The 12529-nt window shown below is 43.2% G+C and overlaps 1 protein-coding gene across 5 annotated transcripts in view; it reads left to right on the forward strand.

Moving 5' to 3' along the window:
• The first annotated feature begins 2247 nt into the window (after window positions 1–2247).
• Window positions 2248–12529, forward strand: part of CAPN3 (calpain 3) — a 29541-nt gene continuing 19259 nt past the window's right edge. For all 5 annotated transcript variants that reach the window (XM_086614041.1, XM_086614042.1, XM_086614043.1 and 2 more), the window contains exons 1-3: window positions 2248–2541; window positions 10218–10287; window positions 12118–12236. In XM_086614041.1, coding sequence (XP_086470167.1) covers window positions 2248–2541; window positions 10218–10287; window positions 12118–12236 — 483 coding nt within the window. The remainder of the gene's footprint in view (window positions 2542–10217; window positions 10288–12117; window positions 12237–12529) is intronic.

A 12529-nucleotide genomic window follows, 5' to 3' on the forward strand; every position in this document is an offset into this window, starting at 1 on the left:
AAAGGGCTTGTTTCGCTGTGTGTAGCAGACAGCACATCCATTCTTCTCTATGGTAATTGTGTTTCTTTAAAGACACCATTTGCTTTTTATTAGCAACTGCTGTCTGTCACAAGAAAGACCTACAATAAGAAAAAAAAATCTGCCCAGTAAAAAATAAGAAAATGAGAAGCTGTTTTTTCAGCAGATATAACCATAAAATACTCCTGAACATCCGTAAAGAGCAACATTGCGTTAAAAGTGAGAAGAGCGTGTGCATCTGCCATTCCCTATGCAGGCACTAGCTGAACTGTTAACTGTAGCAGTAGCAGCAGGTCATACCGTTACACTTGCTGACCATTCCAAGAAAAAAAATCAACAACAAAACATGGCTAATCCTTCACTTGATCCTCCCCAGCAACCCACAAGCAGTTTGTCAAATGTCACACCTGTGTGCTACTGACATTCTTCCTGAAACAGAGCTCTGTGTACAAGCTGTAATAGATGAGTTTTTGTATTAGGCAAGAAGAGAGAACATATATACAGGCTCCAAAATGAGCATTTTTGCTGAAGCTGTGCAGCGAGAGGCCCTTGCATCTCACTATTTGCATTGCTCTTGAAATATCCTGGAAAGAGTGACAAATGGCTCTGCCAAGCTGTCTTGCAAAGTAATGTCAAATATGAGATCTGCAATCCTCACATCTAAATGTGATGAGGAAAACATCAGTTCTGCATCTGAACAATCAATCCTGAAGCAATTGTATTCTTATTTCCATGAACACTTCAATCTGTCCTTTCTGATTGCCCTGTTGGTGCAAGAAGGATTGCATTCATGATAAAAAGAAAAGGATTTGGGCCACATTAGAAGACTGAACATTAATATTCCTAGAGGTTAGTCGAGCTTGTCAACTATATTAACTTCTTTAAAGGTTCCACTGGTGGAGTTTTTTAAATGAGCTGTAGAGATTGTCCGTTGTACTGTTGATTTGAAATGTGTAAACCCAGCAAATGGCTGAGAAAGAAAAAAGAATCTGTGCTTTGGAAAATGCCATAATACTAGGGCAGAAGGTCAGCAATGCGTGCATGAGCCAGAGTCCAGAGACTAGTGTCATTAGGCAAAAATAACACCGATGTCATCATGTGATTTAAGACTTCCCAATCAAAGAAAAATCAAGATGTCAGGGCTTTTCATCACACACAATGTCACCTTTTAAAGAACTGTGTTACAGAGAAGAGCAACGTGTTTAGATTTTCTTTCGTGGAGACTGTGAATTTGTCCCTTATCCCACTGTTGTGTGACAAAACAAATATGCGAAGTCAGATGTCTCCTCTAAGATTGCCGTATCCTAACACACACAGAACGGCCCAGTTTCCACATTGGGCCCCTTATAAACTTCTGTGCCCCTGTAGGAGAAGGTGCCTTTTACATGGAAGGTAGCTATTACCAGGTGAATCTTAGTGCTGGCAAGCTGCTCTCTAGAGGAGCCAACCTCCACCTGGCAGGTATCAACCTCCACCTGGCAGGTATTGACCTGACCTCAGTAGCATCAAATAATTACTTTTTCACTATTAGGAGTGTATCTTTATATAATCCTCTCTTCTAGTAAAAATCTGTATATATCTGTTATGCAGCAAAGGATAGAAACAAGAAGTCAAGTACAACAGTTCCTTCAGGAGTGTCAGGACTAGTTTATTGGCTTGCAGTACTTTGTAAGTACATTCCCAGACCAGTGGGAGTTTAGCTTCCAGTTTCACTGTTCTCTCTACTTAAGGAAAAGATGAGCTGCTTGCACCAGGAGTCATCCTGCACACAGACCCTGTCCCAGGAACATGTCTGGCCTCAGCACAAGCTGCACAGAAGACTGACACCATCTCACTAAGCCCCTCCCTCTCACTTTCCCTCTCTCTCACCATTTGCCTGTAGTTATTTTTAGATTTCATGGGTTAAAGCTTGTCCCTTCTGGACACTTACACGCACAGAGCAGGCACATGCACATGCTGTAGGTACTACAGCTCGGGTACAGGAGTTAGCCAACAGAATATCTTGTTCCACACCAAGGAATAAATTCTGATTTCTTATGACAAAATACCGCCCTTTGAGAGGATGCACAACACGCTCAACCACATGGAATTTTGTTGCTTGCAAATTTGACTAGGAGTCTTTCAACAGATAGGAAAAGCGGTTTACACAGCAACTTCCTCTTTCCTCGAATTGCCTTCCAGTTTGCAAGATCTTGCTTTCTGTCAGTGTTTACTTTAAGCCTGATTCCCATGCCGTCCGCCATAAATGCAGCAGTGGCTCAGCAGACAGCTGCTGGGTCAGTTCCCAGCGCTACTATTAGCACGACAACTGAAGGTGCAGGTGGGGGCACAGGGGGGATTTATTCTGCCATTATAAGTCGCAACCAGCCCATTATCAAAGTAAAGGAGAAGACCTATGAAGAGCTTCACAAGAAGTGCCTGGAGAAAAACATTCTCTATGAAGATCCTGATTTCCCACCGAATGAGTCTTCCCTCTTCTACAGCCAGAAAATCCCCATCAAGTTTGAATGGAAAAGACCACGTGTAAGTATCATGTTTGCTGAGTGCCTTTTGCTGTCTGCAAATTGAAGTATTCACCCTGAATTTGCATTTTTGTAGAAAGTGTATGTTGGAGAAGGTGGAGGAATAAGCTGGAAGTGTATTTCTTTAGAGCTCTCCTGGAAGATAGTTAGCCAGGGTGTGGAAGCTCAGACAGTGTGTATATAATGACTAAAATACCATAAACCAAAATGAAACAAAAAAAAAGATGGAATGTAATATGTAGAAAAAGAAATACAGAATTTAGTTTTCTTCTTGCATGATTTGCTAGGGATTTTCTTATCTGAAACTACCAAAGAAAAATTCTAATTCTGCAGCAAGTTATTGGAATTGCTGAGGCTGAGTTTTTCAATGCTACCTTATTTCACTTACAGCTTCGCTTCAATATTCTGCTGTTTTCCGAATCTTGGAAAATAAAAGATATTATGCTTGGAAACATGCTTTTATTCAGTTCCCAACATTGTTTAGCCAATTTGCAAAGGTTGCTTAGAGTATCGTCTGCTTGCCACAACTGTGAGTGTTGTAATCGCTATGAGGACCGACTCCTGCCTAATAATCTCATTTATTTTCCTATCTTGTGGGCATTCCCCAGCCAGCTTTCCTCTTCGTTCCCACACTGAGTCTCTTCCACAGACAGCGGATTAATTCCTCAATTCCCAATTGATTCCCTATCCTACTGCAGGAGGAGTTCTCCTCTTTCCCTGTCATTCCTACTGGATGGCTGCTCCTCTCTGGCAAGGCAGCCCCTGGGACGCTGCCTTGGCCCCTGCTGTCCCCTGTCCGGCAGCGAGGACGTAGTTCTGAGGAGCCTCCCCAGCTCCCTCTCTCTGGCAGTTTTTGGCCACCTCTTCTAAATTCACCGTACTTCCCCAACACCCACATCTGTGCTTCAATGGCAAAGTCAGTGGTGATTGATAAAACTAACCACAGGAATGTAACTAAATAGCAGAAGACCAGGAGCTTTTGTGGGTAGCTGTTACAGAGCCAGAGGAAGGCCATGTGCCACTATCAAAACAGCAACGTGGGGGAGAAACATGACACCCCCATCTGCCATGCCCTGTGCGTATGTGCTCTGTCATTCCTTCATCATCACCATGGCTGCATCAGCTCATGGAAATGTATGTGAATGAGTTAAATGCAGCTACAAGCCAACCATCTTAAAGGGATGGGATTTCCCCTTTCTACAGAGAGGAAAGCTATATCGAGCACAGTGCATGAGTGTGAGCACCCTGAGGCAGACAGACTGCAAGTGTGCTTATGAGAAAGCATCAAAACATAAAAAACCCCACAACGTAACCTCAGACTTGCCTAATATAACTGAGCATGCACAGATCAAGCCTTTGGTTTTGGGAAAGTTCAGACTTCAGGGTCTCTATCCAAAAGATATTTCTTTAAGCTACTTATTAACAAATAAGTTTGGAAGCTCTGTACATATTAGTCATGTAGCAACAAGCTGGGGACTGTGTACAACTCAAAATGCAACCTTAATATCAAAACCAAACCTATCTGTGTTCTTTCAACATGAGTGTTCAGGCACCTCATGTATCTGTGGTGCCAGCTGCAGGTAGAGCAGAGGCAGAGGATCCAGAGAGTTGCAGTCTGCACCTGCTGAGTACTGGCATGCTGTGGGATCATGGATCCAGTCAGTCCTGACTCCGATAGAGATGGATGTCCTGTCGGGCACACACCAGGCCTGATATGTAGAGATGCCTGGGCCTTCTGTTGCAAATGTGTTTGTTTTAAAATAATCCCTGTAATTCAGGTACTTGCTGTACCTTTGGTCCCCAAAGAGCAGAGACTCACTTAAAACGCTTTCAACTTTTATGATGTGTCCTCTACCTTGTAATCCATACCACACCTGCAGAACGAGATTTCTCTTTGGCACTGATGCAAAAGACCTGTATTTATTGGTGCTGATCTCAGATCGACCCAGAACTTTGCTTCACTGGACTTTGAACCTGTAGGTTATATAGCACTGGTAGGACAACTTGTCTGATAGTATTGTATACACAAATAGCCACAATAAACACATTAACAGAACATTATAAAGTCAAATGAATGTGAAGTAGTAATATTGGGCTAAAGAGTATTTTGCTAAGAGATTAAAGCAATCATTGAAGCACCAAATGTAAAGATTCGACTGCACAGGCCATGGTTTGTAATAGTCTATAAAGATGGACAACTTATGTTCTTATTAAATTGCAATGGCATTTTTTTGGCAAAGAAAGTGACTAGCTTATAAACTATAGTCTTATAAAGTGTTAATTTTTAATCGCTTTGAAATTCAGGTCAAACTTGAATCAGACTTGTATTTTAAAAGAATTAAAAAAACCCAAACAAACCATTTCATAAATTCAGTATTGTTAATTCTGTTTAAATTTAGCAATCACAGAATGTGTGCCTCTGCAGGCAGTACCACAATGCAAAAACGGCGTTTAGTGCCACGAAAGCAGGACCTTCAGATGAGAGTAATCCAACTCTGAAACTGTAAAGCCAGTTTGGTGTCTGACAACATCGAGCTCTGCCTTGACGTCTGCAGCACAGCCATTTAATAGTAGAACAATTCTTTTATGAATTTATGAATTTATTTATTCTTTTTAAGACAGTTCAGAGAGACTATACTAATACTGGCTTCACTCTAGATCCTTTCCCTGATTTCTATAGTGTATTGTATACGCTACATATCCCCAGAAATAGCAAATAAACAAGCGATCAATATGCTCTAAGATCTCATTTAAAACAGAGAGCTGGGAAATAGGCAACCTTTTCCTGACTGCTTCCGGCTTTCTGAGTCACCTTAGTCATGCCACCTAACCAATTTATATCCAAGCTCCCCCCCACCACATGAAATCAGTGTATGAGAATATAATATACATGAAAGATTAATGAGCACTTGAGTGACCGCTATTTGCGATGACGTGAATCCACGTGGCATTGTTGAGTGCAAGTTCTTCCAGAAGCTCCAAGTGTTACTTGAGGAATCACAAAGTTAATCTAAAGGGCACATGTTTACCAGCAACCAACACCGTAACCAAGCACTGATGACAGCGCCGTTCCTCAGCTGAATAGTGCTGCTTTGCTGTAGCTCTCAGCACACTCTGCTGACACATGGAAAGGCTATGAGTCTGCTTTTGCACCAGCCAGGGACTTAGAGGACCCCACAGCAAGTCAGCCCCATGGATGACACTCCCCTGATTCCTGACTCTGAGCTGAGGTGCCCGCTGAACCCAGTGTGGGCACCTTTCCCTCCCACACGTGGGCTGCCGGGAACTGGCCTTCTCTCTTTACTTCCCCTGGCCATGTCCGTGCTGTGACTTGATCTTTTCCTCAGGGCTCCTGCCCTCCTGCCTCCTTACCGAAGTGGTGAGAGGTGTCCAGCATCCCAACCCCAGAGCTGCCCCTCACTCTCCTGCGTCTCCCCCTACAGGCTCTGCTCTTCACAGTTGGTGCTACCCAGAGGTCGGGTCCTCCTCTGCTGCCTCCCAAAATGACCGGCCTCTGCTGCTGCGAGGGCACAAGGCAGCACAGTGCACACTGGTCTTGTGCCCTACAGCCAGAAGGATGGCTGCCACACAGGGCAGCTGTGAGCTTTGGGGCAGGGGGGCATTGAGAAGGCCTTGGTAATTCTACCCTGCTAGTGGCAGCCATGGCATGGCATGAGTGCGCAGAGCAGACCTTGTACTCAACCTGGACAAAAGCCAAGTGACAGCCCTGAAAGTTTCCCTGAGTAAAGACTGCAGGGTCCATCCAGCATTTCTGCATGGAGTATGCATGAGGGTGGTTTAGGTACGTAGAGGGGAGATAAAATCCCCCTCAGTTAATGCATTCACTCACCCATGGAAGATAAGAAAAGCTCCAAGAGCTGTTCTCACCTGCACCAGGTTATATGCAGCTCAGTGACAGGCTGTGCTCAGCTTTCTCAATGGCCTCAGCCTCTCACACCTATGTGGTCTGTGGGAGCTTGTCTCAGCTGAGAGCAGGGACGAGGTCACGGATCTTTGAGAGCTGAGGAAAAGTCTGTATCAGAACATAATGCAGAGTATGGAGAGGTCCTGCTGCAGTCTTGCTATAATGACACCAGGACACTAACAGGAAGGCTCTGCCATGACACTGTGCTTTCAATTGCACAACTGTCTTTCTCCTTGCTCACAGCCAGGAGGTCACAGCATTAACCACCAGATTCAGTGATTTCCCTATGGTGATCCTCTCTGCAGCCAAGAAAATCAGCAGGAGAAGCTGTCTTTTCATAACCAATACAAATGAAATCAAGTCAGCAGACTAGCGGGTTTCAATTAGAATGAAAACGAATCAGTCGGATGGTCTGCTGCACAGGGGTGAAGCTGTTTGAATTTAGCAATCACAGAATGTGTGCCTCTGCAGGCAGTACCACAATGCAAAAATGGCGTTTAGTGCCACCAAAGCAGGACCTTCAGATGAGAGTAATCCAACTCTGAAACTGTAAAGCCAGTTTGGTGTCTGACAACATCAAGCTCTGCCTTGACGTCTGCAGCACAGCCATGTAATAGCATGGTCTAGACAATGAGAGGCCAAGGGAGAAGCACGAGGCTACCAATTGTCTTAGGCGAGCCAAAGAAAACGATTGCTCTGCTTGATAGGATCAGTTTAGGGAATTTGTTTAGAATGCCATAGTTTATTAACGGCAGCTTTTAAAGTAATGAATGCCTTTTGGTGCAACAGTATAAGCTCACTGGAGGATTTTTCCTGACACGGAAGAAAAGCTAATCAAAATATGACAAAGGTCAAACGCTATTTTCAGCTGCTTATTACCTTTGTATTTTCCAGTGCTCCCTTCCAACTGACTCGTAAGTACCCTCTGCCCAGAAAGCAGCGTGGGCTACTAATGGGTTTTTCCTAGGATTCTCTGTCTCCCTTGCTGAAACTCGACTCTTTGCAATGAAATTACAGTCTGAACTGAATCAACCCAGTGAACACGAAGGTCCTTTGGATAGTACCAAGGCAGTCTGAGCCACTCAGATCAGAGGAGACTCACTCTAGATGAATAATAGATGAGCAATCCCTTGCTCAGCCAGGAAGATTGGAAGGACAGACCTGCCACCTGCATCTTGAACACCACGTCATCTCACTCTGCTGAGTACTTTTCATCGGCCTTGGAAGACCTTGAAACCTTTCCCTGTAACTTTGGGCATACTCAGCACAACTAGCACAGTGGGAGATGAACTAGAGTAATACAATATTAAAAGCATACCCACCATGTACTAAACACACCTGGCCACCATAAAGAAATGCAAGAAAAGCATTTCTGTCATAACTAAATCAGTCCATATATGACAACTGCATGATTCTCTCCTTTGTGTTTCGTTACCAACCTCCAAAGCAAATGAGCCCAAGACGAAATAAATTGCACTGAGGAACAATCATCACTGTACACTCAACATTTGGAAATACTTAGGCACCATCTAACTACCTTTGTCTAAAGCACAGCATTCTGGATTTCAGAGCTTGTTACTTCAATAGGAGCAGGATCAAGCTAAAATACAGCAACAGAGGTTGAAAAAACACAATCTGAAAACCTGGTGTCTCAGAGCTATTTTTTGGGACAGCACCACAGCAACGTGAGGAAGAATATTTTCAACAAGGCAAGTGGGTGGAGAAAAGCATGAAGGCATCTCAAACAGCTGCCTTGATAGAACTGGACCCCAGGACAGCTGACTGAGGCCCAAAATAACAGGACAATCCCTCTATTCCCTCCCTTGAGGAAAATAAGGTGACTGCTGGGGGGAGCCGGAAGCTGTTCTCTCTATCTGGCTATATGACTAATCCAAATATTTACATCAAAGCAACTCTGCTGATTACTGTGAAGGAACAAAAAAGTGGGCTCAAGCCAAGTGAAACTGCTAGACCTGAAACATGAGTCTGGGAAAATCCAGAGCTACCCTGATGACATGGGAAAAAAAGCTTTAGACTGCAGAGGTAGCGTCAGCTGCCTGTGCTGCCACACAAGCAATTGTCACTTGTTTCTTCTTTCTTCCCACTCCAGCCCTGCCACCTCCCAGCAGATCACGTTCTTGGACTGTAATTTGTCTTCCCCATTTGCAGCTGCTCAGGGAAGTGGTCCTCAGGTTGCAATATCTTTCTTTCCTTACCCTCATAAGAGATGGGTCCAAAAGTTAAGTGTCTTCTTTTTCTTCCCCATACCAAGTATTTGAGTATAAGAAATGGGATAAAGCGGTGCCTTTTTTTCTGTGTAGGACAAGTCGTATGTACTTCTTCCCTTGGCTTTCCTATACTCTGCAGTTCTTTGTTCCATATAGAAACTGTTCTGTGTAACCCTGCAATAGCCTTACCTCATTTGCTGGTAGATCCTACGTAGCCCTTCCCTCTCTACAGCAATTCCTTGATTATTTATGCCTGTACAGCATCTCACACCTGTTCTGTACTTGTATAAATACTGACAAATGCAATACATTACCCTAAGTGTAGGACAAAAGAAGAGCTTCCTGTCCTCAGAGGCAGATGATATCTGTGTACGCTTCTGAATGCAGCATTGGCAGTTAAATACTGCAACATGAGGACAAGAATAAAATCTCTTAACTAGCAATTGATTATTCCTGAGAATTAAACATCTGATCCTGGGCAAATTTTAAGGAGGAATATTACTAGGGTTCATTCCTGATGAAATGTGTCCTTCAACTGTCATGGTTTAACTCCAGCTGGCAACTAAGCACCACACAGCTGCTCACCCGCTTCTCTGTCCCCACAATGGGATGGGGACAAGAACTGCAAAAAAAGTAAAGCTTGTAGGTTGAGATAAAAACAGTTTAATAGGACAGCAAATGAAGAGAAAATAATAAAATAGAATTTACAAAACAAGTGATGCACAGTGCAATTGCTTACCACCCACTGACCGATGCCCATCCCATCCCCGAGCAATGATCCCACTCTCTGGCCAGCTTCCTCCAAGTTTATACACTGAGCATGACATCATATGGTATGGAATATACTAATGGCCCGTTTGAGTCAGCTGTCCCCGCTATGCTCCCTCCCAGCTTCTTGTGCACCTCCTCACTGGCAGAGAATGGGAAGCTGAAAAGTCCTTGACTTAGTAGAAGCACTACTTAGCAACAGCTGAAACATCAGCATGTTATCAACACTGTTTGCATGCAAAATCTGAAACAAAGCACTGTACCAGCTACTAGGAAGAAAATTAACTCTATCCTAGCCAAAACTCAGACAAACCCTATTAATGCCCCAGAGTATTAGTTACTGCAAATTGGACACCTTAAACTTGCAGTCATTTTTAAAGAACTTAATCTGCTCCCCGATGCTCTTTCCACCTACCTGCTCTCGTCTCCTCCAGTGTGGTTTTTTTCCGTTATTGTGTAGAAAAATATTTTTCCCTATTTTTCTCATTTTAATGTGTTTGAACTCCATACAGAGGGAGCCCCCCAGGCTAGCTATTAGACCCTGTAGATACATGGAGAAAACTCTGACTGAAGTCTGGAATGTCCAGATTCCAAAATATTTTCATAGTGAAACTCTGCAGCTGGAAACTGTGCAAGAGATTTTGGTATCCACAAACTATCCTACAGGAAAACGTCCTAAAATAGCTTTTATTTCTGTGACAAACAGGCATCATAATCCATGCTTTTCCTGCTTATCCATCTGTTTGTATTTTGCAGGAAATCTGTGAGAATCCACGGTTTATTATCGGTGGAGCCAACAGAACAGATATCTGCCAAGGGGAATTAGGTATGAAATGCTTACTTCAACTCTGCACTTGTTTAAAGTCTGCATAACTTAATTTTCTTTTGCTTCCAAAGTGGTATTTGAAATCCGCTGTCTCAGTATACCACAACACATCTGCTGATTCCTTCTCCCTATAGCAAATCACTGATATCTGCCTAGTAGCAACCTGGGGAAGAACTTTAAGTGAATGATGCTTTGCAGGGTGTTTTGCTTTTCATTAATTAATAACATGAGTGTGCTACAAAGCACCATTTGGCATTTCTTTCAGGCTTTGAGAAGAGACAAAATTAGTTAAGACAAGAATAAGAGATAAAGAGGAGTTATTTGAAAAAAAAAATCTAATCAGCTACTGTTGTATTTTTTCAGGTATTTAGTACTGTTATTTCCATACAGGAGCTTCTGAAGGCCTCCAGCTAAGTGTGCCTTTTACTCAAGGACAATCCCTATATTGAAGACCTTAAGCTCAGATGCTCAAAGATACTTTGATATATAGAGCCGCTACTTAGGTACAAGTGATGCCTCTGCAACAGTCGTCCACGCAGCACTCACCTGCACTGCTTTGTAAAGTCATTCCCCACTCAGCTTCCCCATGTCTTTCATGGTTTTATAACTTCTCCTGCAATCTTTTTCCTAAGCTAATACATCCTAATGTGTGTTAATATTTTCATTTAAGTGTTGTTCTGTGCTTGTGACTGTCCTCATCACCTTCCCAGTTCTTCTTTTTAATTGATTTTAAACTGTCTTTCTTTTTGAGGTGACCAGAACTTCACAGTTGCCGAGGTGTAGATGCAAATGAATTTATCTGCATAATATGTTCTCTCTTTTGTCTTCCATTCCTTCCTCAACTACACATAGCATTGATTACCTTTTTGACTTCTTGTGAACATTGGATAGTTTAGAAAACTCTTATTCACAGTGGACCCCACATCTTTCCTGAGGGGAAATAGGTAACTTAGAATGTACTGCTATATTTATAATAGAGTTGGCTTTCCAAAATATATATATGCATGTATTTCTATATTCACCAATTTCACAAGTTTCTTTTACAAATCCCTGCAGTCAGGTTTAGTTTTCACTACCTCATATAATTCTCTCGCCCCACTAATTCACACTGCTCAGGCAAGCTTTCCCTACAATCTCTCTTACAGTAGCAGCTAGGAGGTTTTAATTAAGGGTTGAGGCATTCGTCGCTGAACACAGAAGTTCTATGGGAGAAAGTCACTTTCCCAGAGCTTCCACAGAGGCAGCAAACTTGTGCAAGAGTCTGAAGGAGGAACTGAAAAACACCAAAGGGGACAGTGTTTACAACAGTGCAGACACAGATTCAAAAAGAGGAAAATGCGTCAGAGCAATGAAGCAGGAAAGAGGCCCTGCAGAACGGTAATTGGGACAGTGGGTTATCTTGAAAGCAGAAAATGAAAATGAGAGATTGAACCTCAGCTATACAGAGCTCCACCTGGGAATTATCTCTCAGCTAGTTTCTGTCCTAAGCTTGGAAGGAGAACTAATGCCACAAGTCAGATAGGCATTCACATGAGACAGGGAAATCTTAACACAGGTAACACTGCTCATCAGATTTTAGTTTTTTTCTAGATTATAGGAAACATCATCTATTTAACAGGCGTGTACCTAGCCATGAATGATGCCAATGAGCATTTCCAGAGCACAAATAAATAAAGTGCTAAAGTACTGCAGAACACATGGAGAAGAGCCCTCTCCTGAAAGGCGCTGGCATGCTTTACTGAGAATTAACGTGTCACGTATCTCAGGTTTTCCCTTTGATTCTAGTTGCTCTGTCTCTTCATTTTGTCTGCTGCTTCTGCTTGTTCACAGGTGACTGCTGGTTCCTGGCTGCCATTGCTTGCCTGACACTGAATAAAAAACTACTCTGTAGAGTCATACCTCATGACCAGTCCTTTATACAAAACTATGCTGGCATCTTTCACTTCCAGGTGAGTCCCTTCATCTAGCAGGAAGCAGACGTAGCTGTACTTACCCAAGAGAGAGCTGAGCTCTCGGGCACACTCTTCCCTCTCGCTTCTCCACCCTTCAGAAGTGTGAGCGACAGCGGGGAAGGAAAAGGGATTGAATTGCCTCACCCTAAACTCCTCCAAGAGGGCAGTCACAGAAGGGCCAGCCCATATAGGCAATTAGGGAGCATTAATCCAGCAAGGAAGCATTTGCAGATTGCTGTGTCCTGCGCATAGGGATAGCAACAGGTGCCGAGTCCTGCCTCTCTGCTCAG

Source organism: Tauraco erythrolophus, chromosome 6, assembly GCF_009769465.1.
Source record: "Tauraco erythrolophus isolate bTauEry1 chromosome 6, bTauEry1.pri, whole genome shotgun sequence".
Lineage (NCBI taxonomy): Eukaryota > Metazoa > Chordata > Aves > Musophagiformes > Musophagidae > Tauraco > Tauraco erythrolophus.